At 64.9% G+C, this 17,300-nt stretch overlaps 1 protein-coding gene across 2 annotated transcripts in view; it reads right to left on the reverse strand.

Moving 5' to 3' along the window:
* LOC122495865 (maestro heat-like repeat family member 5) overlaps window positions 1–11,796 on the reverse strand; it is a 31,054-nt gene extending 19,258 nt beyond the window's left edge. The window contains exons 1-11 of one of the 2 annotated variants that reach the window (XM_043601924.1): window positions 11,220–11,796; window positions 7,742–7,782; window positions 7,468–7,585; window positions 5,419–5,567; window positions 4,281–4,364; window positions 3,226–3,342; window positions 2,733–2,852; window positions 2,054–2,203; window positions 1,836–1,955; window positions 1,643–1,719; window positions 1,084–1,219 (exon numbers count right to left, since the gene is read on the reverse strand). In XM_043601924.1, coding sequence (XP_043457859.1) covers window positions 1,084–1,219; window positions 1,643–1,719; window positions 1,836–1,955; window positions 2,054–2,203; window positions 2,733–2,852; window positions 3,226–3,342; window positions 4,281–4,364; window positions 5,419–5,567; window positions 7,468–7,585; window positions 7,742–7,759 — 1,089 coding nt within the window. In that variant the 5' untranslated portion in view covers window positions 7,760–7,782; window positions 11,220–11,796. The remainder of the gene's footprint in view (window positions 1–1,083; window positions 1,220–1,642; window positions 1,720–1,835; window positions 1,956–2,053; window positions 2,204–2,732; window positions 2,853–3,225; window positions 3,343–4,280; window positions 4,365–5,418; window positions 5,568–7,467; window positions 7,586–7,741; window positions 7,783–11,219) is intronic. The other variant, XM_043601923.1, reaches the window with a different exon arrangement.
* Window positions 11,797–17,300: the final 5,504 nt, after the last annotated feature.

The following is a 17,300-nucleotide window of genomic DNA, read 5'->3' on the forward strand; positions in this document are numbered from 1 at the left end:
CCCGTGGTGGCACACGGAGGCTCTGGGGGTGGTAAACGTGTTCATCTTGGCTTTGAGGATAGTTTCACAAATCCAGGTCAAAACATGTAGAACCATACACTTGGAAAAGTGCCACGTTTTGCGTGGCAGTGACACTTCGGTTGTTAAATCTGTCACCCAGACCCAGCTCCCGCCCGTGTCACGTGTCACGACCCGTGGCCTCCCCTCTGGTGCCCTGGCCCCTCCCTCCTGGGACAGGGCTCCAATTAGATGTTAGACTCGGGGGCCAGGCACCCACTCCCGGCTGCTGGACGCTCAGGACTTGACCTCCAAGCTCACGCTCCCTCGAAGCAGGCTGTCCACAGGCCAGCGATGGGCCGGCCGATGTCACGATTGAGCTCCCTCGGTACCAGAGCTTCCCAGGGGATCGGCTGAGCCCTCCCTGAGCCGCACCAGGGTATGCTTCTCCTGTGACCCCACCCCACCCTCTCAGCTCCCCACCGGGCCTCTCCTGAGAGTGTACCCCCAACTCTGGGCCCACAGTCTGCTCCCTGGGAGCCCAGCCTGGGCACAGCTCAGGTCCCTGCCGTGGCTCGAGTCCACGCCGACCTGCTGTTTCTTGCTGACCAGGGATTCCCAGGAGCTTGGCTGGTGGCATGTGGGTGCATGTGTGTGTCCCTGCCCACCGGGGGGTTCCAGGTAGGGAGCAGGGTCTTGGGAGGAGACCCCACGCTGGGCCTGCCGGTGGTGGGGATCCCAGCTGCTCTGTCTGCCCCACCCGAGGAAGAAACACTAGCCCTGTTCAGGCAGCAGAAGCTGCTGAATAGGCGGCCGGAAGCGGCACACATCTGCGGAATGCTGTCACTTCCTTGTCCCATCTGAATCACAGCACCTCAGGGGGCGGCATGGAGACCAGAGCCCCACTTGAGGGCAGAACTCAAGACTCGGGCTCCAAGGTCAAGACCAGCCTGTGGCGAAGCCGGGAAGAAACCCTGGCCGGGCGAGCTCTCTCCGGTGCTCCCCTCGCTCACACACGCGGCCGGGGCTTGGCAGGCCGGCCCGGCACCCGGAACCCAGCACCCAGAGACGGGAACAGGCAGTCACCGTGACGTCCGGGGCCACGTCCAATGGAGGTAAACTGCTCCTGAGCGTCTCCGTGGGTGGGAGCGTGTACAGGCTCTGCAGGCAGGTCTGCAGGATCTGGGACTTGACCATGGGTTTGAGACCGGGCCGCAGGTTGCTGGAAGAAACACGGGGAAGATTCTGGACGTTTTCACAAGAGCCCACGGTTCAGGAATGAGACACCAGGCTGAAATGGATTCCCAGCGGGGAGAGGCCTACACAACTTAAGATTTACGAGTGGGTGTCACCAGGATCAGGGCCCAGAATGTGACCGGGGTCAAGGTCGAGGTTCAGCGTGTGGCCCAGGGTCAGGCTCAGGTTGTGACTGAGGCCTGGGTTTGGTGTGTGACCAGGTTGGGGATCGGTCTGTGTCAACATTAACGACCTGTCTCGGATAGGAGACGAGGCTGACGGAGCGTGGCCTCAGCAGGGCCAGCCCCGTGTTCCTGGTCCCTTATTCACATCCGTCTCCTCACATGTGGACCCCCACCCCCACGCAATGACTTGGCCTATCTTCATTCTGGACCCCAAGGAGAGTTACCTCAGTCCCACAATGATCAATATGATCTTCTCCCGGAAGAGGGTGGTCAGGAAGTTGGGCTCCTTCTGAAGGATGCACTGGGCGGGGGGTGGGGGGGGAAGGGGGGGTGGAGTCAGAGTGCCCGGTCATTTCAGCCTCCTGGTCCCGCTGGCGGCCCTGGGAGCCCCCGGGAGCCCCCGCAGGCATCGCTCACCAGGAGGCACTGGATGAGCTCTGGGATCTGAGAGAATTTGTAGCTCGGGGTGCTGTTCTGCCTGAGAGCCTTCAAAAGCATGATGGTGGCCGAAAGGAAGCTGGTCTTGAGGATGTTGTCCTGTCCGTGTGGAGTCCGGGGAGGGTCAGTGGGCCGGCCCCAGTCAGAGGACGCGCGGCCCCCACACCCCCCGCCGCCCCGGCCGTGGCCGCGCTCACGTAGCGGCTGCAAGAGAAGTAGTACACCATCCTGGACGCGATGTTGTCCACCCAGGGCAGGATCTGCGCCCCGGCGTGCGCGGCCATCTGCCCGTAGCAGAGCAGGGAGGTGCTGCCAGCCCATCTCCAGTGCGTGTCCGGCTCCGGCTGCTGCGGACAGAGTGGTGGCCACTGGGGAATCGGCTCTCTACCTGCCGCCCTCCGCGGGGGGGCCCTCCCCGCGTGCGCCTCAGGACCGCGGCCCCGGGCCCCGGGCTCCCCGCCCTCTGGCTGGAGGTACTGCTCCTCGTCCGGGGGTCTCTGTCGCTCATGTCTCTTCCCAGCAGGGTGCCCAGGACTAGCAAAGCACAGATGCTCCACGTCAACCCCCAGGGCGGGACCATAGGTGGACACACAGGACCCGGGCCACACGCCCCACCTGAAAATCAAGGCAAGCCCACACGGCTCCCGACCGTCAGACCCAGCGGAGGCTCTGGATCCCGTGTGGGGCCCCAAGGACAAGGCTCAAAACTCCCGGGCCGCAGCAAGAACGGAGGTCTGACACCCACACACCAGCCCCTCAGGAAGGTGGGCAGGGCAGGGGTCACCCCCACGTTTCCAACGAGCAAACTGAGGCTCAGAGCAAGCCAGCACCGATGCGGGCCTCTGGCCCCTGCTGCCCCCACGCTGCCCTCTCTACCTGGCTGTCTGGGGACGTGAAGACAGTCCTCAGGAACCTGGTGCGGCCCACGTGCTCCAGCGTGGCCCACACCTCCTGCATGTGCCTGGAGGACACAATGCCGATGGCCACGGCAATGCCCTGTGGGCCAGAGACGCCGTGAGCTCGTCCCCACGCGGCAGTGCTGGACGCGGCCTGCCGTCTCCTTCCCACCCTCCCCGGGGCCCCCGCAAAGGAAGGTGGGCGAGCCCCACCCCTGCCCTGAAGGGCGTGTGTCCCACTGGGGCCGCCGGAGCGGGATGGAACCAGGACTCGGCCGTGGACAGGTGCCCGAGGTCACCTCCAGGCGGCACCCGCACCGCAGCCCCTTGTCGCTCGGCACAGCGCCGGGGGCCGCGGGAGCCCCACCAGGTCTGGCGTGAAGGGTGGGGTGTCCATCTGCCGTCAAGCAGCAACCTCCGCGCGGGGGGCGGGGCAGGGCGGAGGGGCGGGGGTGCCGAGGGCTGCCACCCACCTCCCGCTGGCCGGATGACTGGTGGGACAGCTCCAGGAGGCTGGCCAGGTGCCTCCTCACCAGGTCCGCACAGGAGCACTCTCGGAGGATCAGCCCGTAAAAGTGGAAGAGGAAGGTCTGGGGGGAGGGAGGAGGGGGCGGGTGTGGGACGGGGCATGGGGGCTGGGTCGCCACCACCGCAGGGCGAGGGGCGAATGAATTCGCGGAGCTTGTCCTGAGCACCTTCCGGAGCCGCGCGGCTCCTGCCTCAGGCTGCTGCGCCCACTGTCTGCTTGAGGCCGCAGGAGGCGCGGGGGCCGCCGCAGCACCCCCTCCCCGCCCACCTTGAACTGCTTCTTCACCGCGCCTGGGGCTGCCGCCAGACCCTGAGCGCCAAGTTTCGTGGGTCCTGCAGGGCGGTACCCAGACGCCCTGTCGGCTGCGGTGCCTCGGTTTCCCCGGAGGCTCCCGCGGTTCCCACCCCCCCCACCCCGCCCCGGGCACACCCAAGCCGAGCCTGAGCGCCGTCCTGTGCAGGGCCGACCAGTCACAGCGGACCTCCCCTCCCGCCCACCTCAGGTGTCCCGGGCAGAGCTGCGCCCCCCTGCCCCCCAGCCTCATTTCGTGCGGGCGCAGGAGGCTACGTTCAGGGTCTTCCAGAATTCCCCTTTATCTTTCTCCCGATGAAAATGTGTAGTTTCTACATCGGGCAACACAACTTGAACAGAGTGCACTCCTGATTGTCACCGATGACCCCACTGTCGAGCGTGGCTCCCTCACTAGAGCGTAAGCCTGCCGCCCTTGCCTCCGCCGCGCCCCTGGGGCCCGGAAGAGGGCCTGGCCGGCTGGGAGCCAGGGCTCAGCGAACACGAAGTGGCCCCGAGGCCACCGTCCCCTTGCAACAGCACCCCTTGTGCCTTCCCGGCATCGTCCGTGTGCGCAGAGCTTCAGATGGCGACAATCACTTGGGAAGCGGGGAAGGGGCCTGAGCGGCCGCGGGCTCTCTGCAGTCACAGCCTCCCGGGGGCTCTGAGCACACGTAGGAGAGCCCGGGAAGCCCCACCCCAGGCACTGACCTTCTCCAAAGGCTGCCTGAGTTCTAGGTTCAAGGCCGCCAGAAGCTCCTGGAGGCCAGCGTTGGGCACCTCTTTCCTGATGAGCTGTGGGCGGAATGCAGTGTTCAGGCCCCACCCGACCCTCCGGGGGAAGCTGGGAAACCCCAGGGATGAAAACTCGGGATGGGCACCTGTGGGTGAGCAGAGAAGACAAGCCACCCCCCAAAGGGTAAGGAGATATCTGCCAGAGGGCTGTGCCCACCTCTGCTTGGTCCCTGGCAGCCCCCCACCTGCGGGATACCCCTGCACCCCTTAAGCTGGCTGGGGAGCCCGTGACACTCTGGCCCTGCCAGTGTCCCCCAGCCCTCTCATGCTGCCATCTTGCTGACCTCAGGGCCTTTGCACGGGCTCTTCCCACTGGCCGGATGTCCCTCCCTCCCCTGCTCTGAAGCAGAGCAGGAACCTGGCCATCAGCCAGGTTCCAGGGGCCCGAAGCCAAGCTGTGTGTGTGCTTAGAGCCCGTCTCCCTCTAGGCACACGTCCGTGCTGCTGTCCCTCGTACTCAATTCTGTCTGTCGGCCCCGAACCCCTGAAGACTCTGCAGCAGGAAGGTGGAGGACAGGGGCCGGGGGGGCCCCACCCGACCTGGGAGCTCAGCCACCGCCGGTGGTGGCTCAGGCCTTCACGCTGAACAGGCCAGAGCGTGTGGGGCGTCAGGGAAAAGCAGGGCCTGGCCCCCCACGATGGCAGGAGTCCTGAGCTGGGGAGCCTCCTGCGGCCCACAGGTTGGGAGGTCCCCAGGCACGGAGGTGGATCAGACACCACCCTGTCCTCTCCAGTCCCCGGGGCCTAGAGCGGGGGGCAGGCTGGCTGGCTCCACGTGGCTCCCTGGCCCGCACCTGCCGCCAGGCCCCAGTGGCAACGTCTGAGCACCAGCTGGCAGGGCCTCTGTGCCCCACCTGCCCCTCCGCTTGTGGCCCAACACCTTCCTACATCCCGGCACCTTCTGCCACACGTCCCTGAAGGTCAGGGGCTTCGGGGGCTGCCGAGGCCGGCGGGAGCCAAGCGGCAGTGCGGGCCTCGGGGCTCACCCTCTGTGAGCCCTGGAGTGGCAGAAGGTAGCGTCCCGCACAGACGAGCAGGGCTCCTGGGGTCCCACCTGGGTGTGCTCCCGGATGTGGCACTGGATGGCCTCCAACGCCTGGCTCTTCTGCAAGGCCGACATGGTCCTGATTTTGCCGACGAGCGCTTCCTCCCAGAGGGGTCCGTCATTGGGGGGCTTGCTCGTGCTCGCCCTGCCCAGGTGCTCTGCAGAGGACAGAAGAGCAGTCTGGTGCCGGGGGTGCCAGACGGAAGCCTAGACCCCCCCGGTTCTGGCTCCGGCCGGGCCCTTCGGTCACAGGGCCCAAAGGACTTTCTTGACAACGCGTCTGCAGGGAAACCGGTGTGAGCGCAGCCAGGAGGCAAAACACAGAGGGCAGACGCCGCCCCGGGTGCCAGGGCACAGCCCCCCGCAGAGCCCAGCCAGCCAGGCGAAGAGAACACGCCTCGTGGCGGGAACGCACAAAACGCCAGCCCAGGAGAACGCGGTCCCAAAGGAGTCGCTCATCGTTTGGAGTAAAAAAGTAACCTACGTCCCTGCCCTAATTCTCACACCAAAATAAATAGCAGGCAGTTACGAAGCTTGAATTTCCGAATGGCAGCTGTGAACATGCCGAGCAGACGCGGCTTTGTTATCCGGAAACCCCAGAGTAGAGGTTCTGAATACGACACAAAGAGGCAAAAGGGAAAACGCTTTTAGAGTCAGTCGGCTTAGGGCCCAAGCATCGTTACAGCCCACGGAACGGTAAACCGAGGAGGCGTCTACACGGGACGTCTATGACAGAAGGCCAGTATCGATGCTCCAGACCCTTCTAGGTCAGGAGAGCGTTGAGCCACCGCAGGGAAGGGGTGGAGAGGCGCCCAGAAGAGACCCTGGTGACCAGTAAAGAGACGAGAAGGCCGTTCAGCAGCGATACAAGGAAAGCAAATAAAAACCACAAGGAGACAGGACCTTTCCCGTCAGGTTGTCGAGGCACAGGTGCGGAGGAGCGAGGGGTGGAGACGCCGTCCCAGCGCTGGGGGTGGACGCAGGGACCCGTCCTCTTTGAAAGATGACAGCACTCCTTTCTCGAGCGTACGTCAAAACCGTGTTCCGAGCCACTCGGACAACCAGCTTCCCGGCTCACGAGGCACAGCCTGGGAGCCTTCTGAGAACCAAATCCTCTAACACAGTTTACAGAAATGATCAGTGCTGCTTTGATCAGGAGAAAGCGGGGGTGGGGGGTGCGAGGCCAGCGCCCCCTGGGAATGGAAACAAACTCAGGCCTGGGGTCAGCCGCAGGGTGGGTCCCGCGCTGCCGGTCCCTACCGCGGGCCAGGAGCCAGCATCGCCCGGTGGCCCACGCACACCCCACTTCAGGACCCCCCCAGCCCTGGCTGACACCCACAGCCAGGCCCACCGCTCGAAGCCAGCGCCGGGCCCGGGCGTAAGGCGGCTTGTGAGGTGGCCTCACTTGTGGTGCTGACCCGCTGCCGTCTGGGTCCATCTGCTGTTTCATTCATTCATTCATTCATTCATTGAAAGCTTGTTGGGAATCTATTACTTGCCCAGCACGAGAACCACAAATAAACAACAAATGCTCGTGTTTACAGCACTCTCGAGGGGCCTGTGCCCCCAGAGCAGGTGGGGGACCACCCTGCCCCTCCCTGGCAGGGCCACAGGAAGCCGGTGGCACAGAGGCAGTGCCCTTCCCCCCCGGACCTGCCCCCGAGCAGCTGTGGACCCTGGTCTCTTCTTGGGGGTGGCCTGGGTGGCTGCGATCCTCCGTGGTGCTGCAGGCCGGCAGGGAGAACAAGGCCTCCAGAGCAAGCCTCACCTGCTTTGTCAGACTCCAGAGACAAAGCCCTTCCAGAAGTTTCTGTCAGGTGTGCATGGAGGCGGCCCTCAGCACCCGGCAGACACAAGACCACGGCACCCTCCGTGCCGCCCTTGGCTCTGCACCCACACCCTGCACAGAGCGGACACTTCGCAAATGGAAGCCAAGTGACCTGAAACAAACGGCCAGGGGAAGGGACGTGCTCCGAGCCTGGAGGGGACCAGGACAGTGTTGTCCAGAGACCGCCCACTGGGCCCCCGATCCCCACAGCCCCCAGCCCACCTGCTCACCAATATCCAGCTTCTGTTCCCCTGTGGGCGACAGGCAGTTGGACCTCCAGTGGGGACAGGAGAAACCCTCACTGGGTGTGGCCACCATGGACAGCGTCACCTCCCTGGAGAGCAGGTTCTGGGGTGGGGACAGAGGGCAGGACCAGTCAGACTTGCCGAAGAGAGGCCACACCACACTGGGGCCCCCACCTCAGTTGCCCCAACCATACCAGGGCCCCACCCCAGTCACCCCAACCTTATCAGGACCCTACCCCAGTCAGTCACCCCAACCTACCAGGGCCCCCTCAGTCATGCAGCTCCGTGAGCTCTGGGGACCTAGGGAAGGAGGAAGGATGAGCTGACATTCAAGGCCATCGGGTCCTCACCAGCCCCAGGCTCCCCTTCCCAGAGGCTCGGGTTCCACATCCCGAATCGGGCCTCCCACTGTCCAGACACCCACAGCCCAGGGGCATCGTGGAGGGTCAAAGGAGCTTCACCAGAGCTTTCCCAGGATGCAGGGGGACCAGAGCCCAGGCGCCCACCGCCCCCTCTGACCTGGGCCTGCGTGGAGGAGTCATGTGCTCCGACCGGCCTTGCAGCCCCATGGCAGCCCGGGGCCCTCCTCTGCCGTCACGTCTCCCTGGGCCGTCCACACCCGCCCACCCTTCCACCAGGCTCCCCAGCATGAGGGGATGGCGAGGGGCCCGCTTCCAGGGCACCCTCTGGTTCAGAGGGCCCGGGACAGGCCAGAATGTGCATTTCTTAGAAGCCTCCAGGGGACCCCGATGCTGCCAGCCTGGGCTCCGGGCCATCCCTCTCTGGGCTGGGCCCCCGACAAGTGCTCTCCCCCAGGACCCTGGCCCGGGGGCTCCTCCTCCGGGAGAGAGTGCCTCCAAGACCATCAGCCACAGTAGGGCTCTGGCGTCCCTTTGACCCCTCCCACCTCCACCTTAACTCCTGGTGACTCCCCAAAGCTGTCCTCTCCTCCGCCCACTGCCCCCTCTCTCCCTGGGCCCCAAAAGGAGCCTCGCGCATCTCCTGAGCCCAAGTCTCTCTTCCCGGCCTCTGCTCCAGTCTCCCGGAGAGCTGGGGCCCCGCTCTGGGTCCCTCCCCACCAGAGGCAGGGGTGTCTGCACCCCAAGTCCCCAGTGTGTACAGGAATACGTGAAGGCAGGTGAACCCGTGAGTCTATGCCCTCTAGCAGGTGCTCCTGAGGGTGAGCCAGAGAAAGCCTCTCCCCAAGCAGGGGCAGGGGCCCCGTCCGTCTGGGCTCTCACACCCACCGGCACGGCGCCAGGGAACAGGGGTGCCAGTCGGCTCTCGGGGGAGCCTCCTGTACTTCCCGAGTACCCCTGCTCCTCCTTCCCTCACTCGACAGATGTCCGGTGTCCTGTGCACAGGCCTGGAGTAGGTGACTACCGACAGCCACAGCCCAGCCCTGCCCTCCGTCCCGGGGCCACCTGCAGCCGGCACCCCAGATCCCAACATCTGACCCCCCTGTTCGCCCAGACCCTCAGCACCCTGTCGCTTCGGGGCCCGCGTCAGCCCCCTCCCTCCCCACCCTGGTCTGAGCTGGCTGCTCCCTCATCTAGGGTCCCCGAGACTCCTTCCTGACCCCAGCAGGCCCCGCTTTTGCTCCCGCCTGACTCTTGGTGATACACTCCTGAGGGCGCCCTCAACACCCCATGCACAGGCGCTCACCTCCTCCAAGGCCCTTGTGACCTGCACTCTGGCTATGGGTTCTGGCCGGGAGGATGTTGGTGTCTGGGGGAGAGAGCTCTTCCTGGAGGTTGAAGCCCAGGTTGAACTGGTCCCCAAAGCCCTTTCCATGGGTGAGACAAGGGCCACTGTCACCCATTCCCAGCCTGGGGTGGGGGCCAGGTTGTTGGCAGTGACAGTGGGAGCAGGCCTGGGAGGCTTCCTGGAGTGGGTGAGGTGAGACCCCAAAGTCCGTGAAGGGGACAGCGGACCCCAGGAAGTAATGTTCAGGGGCCCCAAAGTAATCAAATCCCAAAGAGGGTGATTCGGCCAGAGACGGCAGAGGTCAGCTAGTAGGAAAGCAGCTGGGGGAGGGGAGAGCATGGGCTCCCCTGCTGCTGGCTGATCTCCCCCAACAGGGATGGCCCCCCACCTGCAGGGCCCTTCCTCTCCCGCCACCACCACCAGGTGCAGTGACCCACCCTCCGAGTTACCCACTGCTCTCAAAGGAAGGAACCACCCCAGGCCCCCAGGCCCCTGTCAACTGCTGCTCCCTGCCTGGTCCCCAGGGTCCACACTCAGACCCCTACCTGTACCTTGGCACAAGCTACTTTTGCCCGGAGCACGCCTTCCCTGTCGCCTGCATACCCCTCCACTCCGTGCTCCCTTAACCTGCTGGCCCTCTGCTCTGGCCCCCACCCACTCCCCCCGGGGTTCCCTTTATGCCTCCCTCCCCGGGCCATGAGGTCCCAACGGGGAGCCTGCCTTGCTAAACACACGCTTCGGGGACGCTGGGAATCAACTCAGAGACGAGCTTCAGGCTAATCCACGAAATCTCGTGTAAAAGATGTCATTCACGCGTAAAGACTGTTGAAAAGGTTGTGAAAGATAACAGCCCCCAAGAGAGGGAATCTCAGCTAAGACCCCCAGAGTGCACACAGGTGCACATTTCTGGGAGTTTAATCTCTGGAAAACGAGAAATGCATGAAAAATCTACCTACTCGAGGGTGCTTCGTGGATTTAAAAATCTATGTTCCAAAGTAGAGGAAAGAGGGGCAGTGATCAAAAGCCGGGTTTCTAAAGACTGTTCAACGACGTGGGGAAATGCTTAGGAGCCCACAGGGAATAAAAAAAATCGACGACTCAAATTTACAGTCAAAAGTCATCTCGGGGTGTCGGGCTTCCAGGGGATTCTGTTTCCTGTACCCTTTGCAACATTTTGCAACCTGTGTTCCGAGGTCCGGGGACCCTGAGGAGACAGGGAGGGGTCAGGCCCCGGCCTCGAGGGTGGGGCTCTGCTCAGGCCTGGGAGAGGCCGGTGTTGGGAGAGGTTCACAGGGGGGCAGGACGTCAGCCCATCCCCAGCCCCTGCACAAACCAGCAGCGTCCTGCAGGCATCTGACTGAGCCGCTGGGAGGCAGTGACAGCTCGAGGTCACCCAGCCCTAGAGGCCCTGACAGGCCGCCACCAGATGGCAAAAGGTTTATTCTCCGAGAAAGCCTGGGGGAGACTTGGAGGACATTTATGGGTTCACGGGGTCGGGAGCCAAGCCAGGCCGAGGTGACCCAGAAGGGCCTTCCTCCAGTGACCCGGGGAGACCGCGCAGCGGGGGGCAGGAGCAGCTGTGTGTCTGGCTTTCCCCAATGCCGTTTGGAGGTCAGCAGGGGCCCCATGGACGTCATGCAGACCGGAGGCCCCCGTCAAAATCGTCTGTGATTGTGAGTGTGGTGCCCTGAGTGCTGGGGGGCATCTAGAAAGGCCTGTGGCGGGGGCACCTGGGTGGCCCAGTCGGTTGAGCATCTGACTTCGGCTCAGGTCATGATCTCGCGGTTCGTGGGTTCGAGCCCCGCGTCGGGCTCTGTGCTGACAGCTCGGAGCCTGGAGCCTGCTTCGGATTCTGTGTCTCCCTCTCTCTCTGCCCCTCCCCTGCTCCTGCTCTGCCTCTCTGTCTCTCTGTCTCTCTCTCTCTCTCAAAAACAAATAAACATTAACAAAAAATCTCGAAAGGCCTGTGGGCGTGGCTCCAGCTGCGCATTTACGGGCGGCTCAGCTGTGCCTCAGGTCGGGCTGGATACCTCCGGGTGGCCTTCCTTCCGTGAGTCTTCGAGTCTCTGATCCCAGGGCTCAGTGGGGACACGTCTCCTGAGAAAGTGGGTCCAGAAACCGCGTTTCCCTGGCTGACCCTGTTTCCCAAACAGCCACCCTGTCCTGAGAATTCCATCCCCAACCGACATCGTGGGCAGTTGAGGGCCTTCCGGGCGCGCATGGCCGCGGGTTTGCTCCTGAGGCCGAGAGGGACCCCAGCCTGGACGCTGACCCAGACAGACGGGCCCGAGACGGCGGTGCCCACCCTGCCTTGTCGCAGCCGGGAAGCGGCAGTCAGGCCTCGCTCGAGGGGCCTGTCTTTGGAGAGACCCCTGCCTGCTTCTGGCCAGCACCCTGAAGACCCTCGGGGGCGTGTGTCCCCGGCACCACCATCCGGGTGCTGCCCGGGGCCAGGCCCCCAAAAGCCCCGAGAATATAAAACGGGTGCAGACTTGCTCCCACCTTCCCACGGGCGTGTTCCGTGACGGCCTCTCCTTGACGAGCACTCGGAGATGCAGCCACACCCACTGCCCCCGGGGGAAGCCGAGCCCCTCCCTGGCAGTGCTCCCCAAGGGATCCTCTCCCCACCCGCCCACCCACCTCACCATCCCCCAGGGCTGCTCAGTGACTGAAAGCAGCCTCCGGCCGGGACAGACCAGGGGTCCCCTCCCTGGCAACTGCCACAGGGGGCCTCGGCCTTGGCCACCCCCCCCAGCCCCACCAGCAGGTGCACTCCTGAGCCTTCCCGAGAACAGCGTGCCGCGTAACTCCCCTGAGGAGCCTCCACCTGTTAAGAGTTTTTATTGCAAGAACTTTCTCCTCCAGAGACGCCCCCGCCAGCCACCCCTGGGGGCAGCTGGAAGAGGTCCCCTTGAGAGTGCTGTAGGTCCGTCACTGTCTCTGGGACGCTCTCGAGGGCATCCCTGACCAACAGCGGGGCTCTCCAATTCCCCAGGCTGAGAAAATCCCAGGGCTGCAGACCGCTGAGTTAGAAAGAGGCCCCCTCCCCTCGGATGAGCTCGGGGTGAGGCCCCAGAAGGCGCCGCTGCCCTGGTGGAGAGGCAGGCGGGCAAGTAGAATGCGAACCGGCCCCTTGAGGCCACCGTAGCCACCAGCAGGGGCTGATAAGGGATGGGGCCCCAAGGACCCTGGGGGTGACCCCACAAGCGGTCCAGTGGGGGGTTCCTGCCATGAGTGCCGTGGGAGAGGTGGGTCCCGGGCTCAGAACGGGGAGCCTGGGCCTGTGGGCGGCTGGCCTGAGGCCTCCACCTGTGAGGCCGTCGGGAGGCTGGGAGCCCGGTGTAGAGAGAAAGCCCCAGAACGAGGCCTCCCCCAGGACAGGCAGCGGCCGCTTTGTTGGGCAGTTTGAAAGCTGTGGCCCGAGGAACCTTCTGCCGGGGGGGGGTGCTTGTCTCCCCACTTGTGCCCCCCACTCCCTGTCAAGGCCCACAGCTCTTAGCTCTGGAGGGTATTGGTGGGGAGGGCGGGGCGGGGTGGGGGACCCTGATGCAGCCCTGTCCAGGCTCTGGGGCACTGTAGGGACACATAAAGGGCTTTCCCAACCCCCACAAGCCCTTTGGACCATTTGCCACGAGAAGAGGGGCCAGAGTGGCCCTGAGATGTGTCGGGGCGGCGGGGGGCGGCTCGCTAAAGACCCTCAACACCTCCAGATCGCAGTCAGGTGGAACCGAACTTTCAGGCCACACTGTGGGCACGTGGCCCTCGAGGGCCCCACATCTGAACGGGGACCTCAGTTCCTGGGCCTCCGGTGGCACGTGCCATCTCTGTGGTGACGAGGGCTGTCTGGGGAAGAGTGGCTGGTGAGGGGGGAGGCACTGGGCACTGGCTGGCCTCTGCTTCAAAGCTCTGAGCAGAAAGGCCACAGGCAGGGGCCGCGGGCGCACCGGGACTGGGCGGGCGCCACCTGGAGGGTAGAGCCAGCGGCCCAGTGGTGGTTCTGAGCGGAAGTGGGGGGCGCCGGGGCACCGGGAAGTACCCCACTGGCAGGGCCCTGCCCAGCCCAAGGGCTTGGTGCCCCCAGGCCCTGTGCTCAGTGGGTGCCCCTCCCGAGGCTGGGAGCACGGCATGGGGGCTGGGAGGACGGCATGGGGGCTGGGAGGCATCCTGCTGCCAGGAAGGGGCGTCCTGGAGGAGGCGAGGGGCTGGGGGAAACAGGCCTGAGTTCGGCTGGAGAAGGAGGGCTGCAGGGCGGCCAGGGTGCATTTGCCCAGGAGCCGGCGAGGCCGGTGACAGCCCGCGTCAGAAGTCAAGCAGCGGCCAGGACTCAAAGCGCCAATTTCTAGACAGGAGAGTGCAGGTGCCCGTGGTGTGGCCATCGCCCTGCGGCTGGGGGCCAAAAATCTGAGGAAGCAGGAGGATGGCCCTCACCCTGGAGTGGGTGTGGAATCAGGAGCAGCCTGGGAAGGCTTCTTGGAGGAGGCAAGAGAGGGACAGAGGACCCTGGGTGCTCTTGGGGGGGACCACCGGGAGAGGAGGGGCGAGGATGGACAGGCCGAGGTGGGGGGGTCATGGGGGGGGGTTTGACATTGGCAGCGGTGGGGAGCAGGGGAGGGGCACGGGGTGGGGCTGGGGGGAAGGAATCCCACCTTGACACCATAACCGCGAGGCTTTTGGAGACAGGTGGGCTGTGTGGCTGCTCGGTGGCAGGGGCGGGGCGAAGGGGGCAGGACAAGCAATCTGAGAGGTGGGGACAAGCACCGTTGTGGCCAAGGTCGAGCTGCATGTGAGTGACCGCAGGGTACTGGGGGAAGGCAGCCGGGGGCAGAGGGGTCCCGAGTCGGCGGCATGGAGTGGACAGAGTGCTCGGGGAAGGCTCGGCTCATGGGGCCTCCCAGGCAGCCGTCTAAGGGCCGCCCACCCTCCAGCCCCTCGGAGGGGATCCGCTCTCAGGGCTGCAGCTGACAAGACACCTGCCTGCCGCACGTCCTCGCGGCCCCAAACCCGGTGTCAGTTCCTCAGCACGCACCGTCACTGCCGGAGTTTGAAAACCCAGAATCAGGTGCACAGAAATGGAGGCGGCCGACGGAGCAGTGTGGGGGCTCCGGCACCCCCACCCGGAGGGACCCCTGGGCGGAGGGAGGCCCTGAACCGCAGGAGCCCGGGGGTCACACTGGGGAGCCTGGGAACCCAAGCGTGGGCCACGGAGGGGGGCCGCCTCTGCACCTGCGGTTGGTGACTCTGTGAGCCTTACCAGGCTGACTTTCTCCCTGCCGCCCAAGGTCCGCGCGGAGCTGGGGAGGCAGGGTGTGGGGGCCTCACGGCTTCAGATGGACGGACCCCTCCCTGTGGGGAAGAGGTGGGATGAGAAAGACACGGGCCCCGCTGAGTCCCGTCACAGCCCACGGCTCCCCGCGACAGGCTGTCACCATCTGACTCACTTATTCCACATATGATCATTGAACACCCAGAATGTACTGTCCCCCGTCAGCTCGGGAAAGGAAGAAGAGGGGGGCTCAGCCTGCCAGGGAGGCAGACTCCTAAACCAACAGTCATTCAAAAGCGCCCAGTGGAAACCGTCCAGGTCTGCCGGGGAGAATCAGGGCAGGCTTCCTGGAGGAAGGGGCACTGGAGCTGGGGCCTGAAGCAGAGGGAGGAGCTTGCCAGACCGCGGCACGCGACGGGAGGGAACAGCGTACAAAGGCATACGGCAGGGGAAGCCGGTCCAGGGCCCGGAGAAGGGGGTGCTTGGGGGGCCGCATGTGGCCCCCACGGCGGGGGCAGGGGGCGAGTATCCTTTGCAAACGCAAGGCTTGGGATTCGGGTTTTGCCTTTTGGCAGAAGGGAGGCTTCTGGGGCTTCAAAGCAGCAGGAAGGAGCAGGGTATCGGCCACAGGGAGACGGCGCCTGGTCGCCATCAGACTCGGGCTTCACGCCGCACTTGAGACAAGGCAAGAGGCCTCAGAGGCCCTTCCCGACACTCTCCTCCCGGGTCCCGGCTCTGGGTCCTGCTCTGCCCGCAGATGGAGAGGGAGGGAAGGCCAGGAGGGGCAGCCTTCTCGGCGGAGGGAGGGCGGGTGGGGGGGGGTGCTTCAAGATGTCTGCAGCCAAGCAACCCCAGGCCAGGGCTCGCCCCTCCGGCGGTCAGCTCGACCACGGCCAAATCCCCCAGGGCCCCTCCTGCTCAGGGCCTGGGCTCAGCTGTGCTCCCGCACCACATGCTGTGTGGCCTCGAGCAGGTCACTGAGCCACTCTGTGCCTCAGTTGCCTGTAAAATTCAGCCGCAGCATAGGGTTGTGATGAAGGTAAACTGAGCATTTATTTGTAAGCCGCTTGTCAGCGTGCTGGGGCGGGAAGACAGTGAAACAGGGTGACTGAGGACTTGGGTGCTTATACTCACCAGGCTAGCGTTGGGGGGGGGGGGGGGGGGGTGGCTGGGCGACCTGGGCCAGGTCCTGTCCTCAGAGTGGGTAATCAGGGAAACGGTGGCCAGGACGGTGACGTCTGGGCAGACTCGGGAAGAAGCAGGAGCCTGCGCTTGGGGGGCCACCAGAGGCCAGCGGGCCGCGCGGCTTCTCCTCACTCCCTCCTGTGTCCCCTCCTTTTTTCCCTCGAGTATCAAACAAGCACCCAGCGTTGGGCACCCAGAGCACAGTGGGTGACAGAGAGCCGTGTTGAGGGGCTCGCTTCCCAGCTGCTGCCGATCCGCTGAAAGCCGAGTTGCAGGCGCCTCCAGTCGCCTCTGGCGGATGTAGGACGCCCCTCCCCCATGTCCCTCTTTCACCTGCAGGGTCCCAGCGGGTCCCCACCACGAGCCACCACTGGAGCCTACCAGAAAGAAGGCGGGGACTCTGCCCGCCAGCCCCAGCGGGAGGGGAGAAACACAGGGGCTGACGAAGGGGGTGCCGGCGTGCTGGCCAGGAGCGTGGAAGTCCCCAGAAGGCCAGGGGGCCAAGCCAGGCGAGCAGAGGGACAGGCGCGCGCCTTCAGGCCGCGTCCCCATATCAGGAGGAGACACTCTTGTGCCCATCCCCTTGGGCCCCTCCCCTGCTGACGGAACCCCATCAGAAGGAGACCCCCCCACCGGGGGGGGGGAGGCGGAGCGTGTTGGCTCCGAATGCTGCTGCTGTCATCCCCCGCTGCCCCCCCCCCCCCCCCCCCCGCCTCACCAGCGATGGCCTGGGACATGGCAAGGGCCTCTGTGCCTGTTGCTGTTGAGAGGGTTCCCTGCTGGGGCCGCCGGCATGACCGGGAGCAGCGGTGTGGGTCGAGGCCTGGGGGCCCCTGGAGAGGCTGGCACTCAGCAGCGCCCCCACCTGGTCAGGTGTCCCTGAGCTAGCCAAGGAGGGCCCAGCCAGAAGTGCGGTCAGCCGATGCGGCCCAAGCCTGCCCGGATGAGAGCGTCGTCCTCTCACAGCATCCGAGGTCGGAGCGGGCAGCCCGGAGCCCATGTAGACAGTCCGTGCCCCTCCTGCCTCGTGTGGCTGAGAGCGGGAAGCCGGCGGGACCTGCAGAGTCGACGTTATTGTACCTGGGGGTTCCGTGGGGACCCCCTTCCTCTCCCACCTCACTGCCCGACCCCGTCGTCACTGGCTCCACGGACACCACGTCCTCATCACTGCCAGGACACCTCCTTCGCACTGTGTTTGCCGGTTGGGGTCTGTCCCCTCACTGGACCGTGAAGCCCCGAAATCACCTCCGGCCCCTGGCACCCCGCAGCGACGTCAGTGGCACTCAGGGACCAGATGATGCGCGGGACAATAGACCGTCACCTCCAAGGGCTTCCTGCGGGCCGGGCACCCCCCAGGAGCGTGGGCCCTGAGGTCAGACCCTCAGTCTTCCCAGAGCCTGTCACCAGCTTCTCTCCGGCTCAGCCGGGTCTCCCAGACACCAACCAGAGGGGACCCACCATCACTAACAAGTTATTGGGGCGGTCATGCTTCACTGCTCTGTCGTGAATAATCCAGCAGCTCTGATCACAAAGATGTTGCTTCTTCAAGGACCACCTTGGTGACAGCGTGAGGTGACAGCTGCAGAGCCACGAGGGTGATGTCCCTCCACCTCCCAGGGTTTGACAGTCACTTGACCATTCCTTCACTTTTCCCTTGGCCACC

Source organism: Prionailurus bengalensis, chromosome F2 (genome assembly GCF_016509475.1).
Source record: "Prionailurus bengalensis isolate Pbe53 chromosome F2, Fcat_Pben_1.1_paternal_pri, whole genome shotgun sequence".
In the NCBI taxonomy this organism is placed as follows: domain Eukaryota; kingdom Metazoa; phylum Chordata; class Mammalia; order Carnivora; family Felidae; genus Prionailurus; species Prionailurus bengalensis.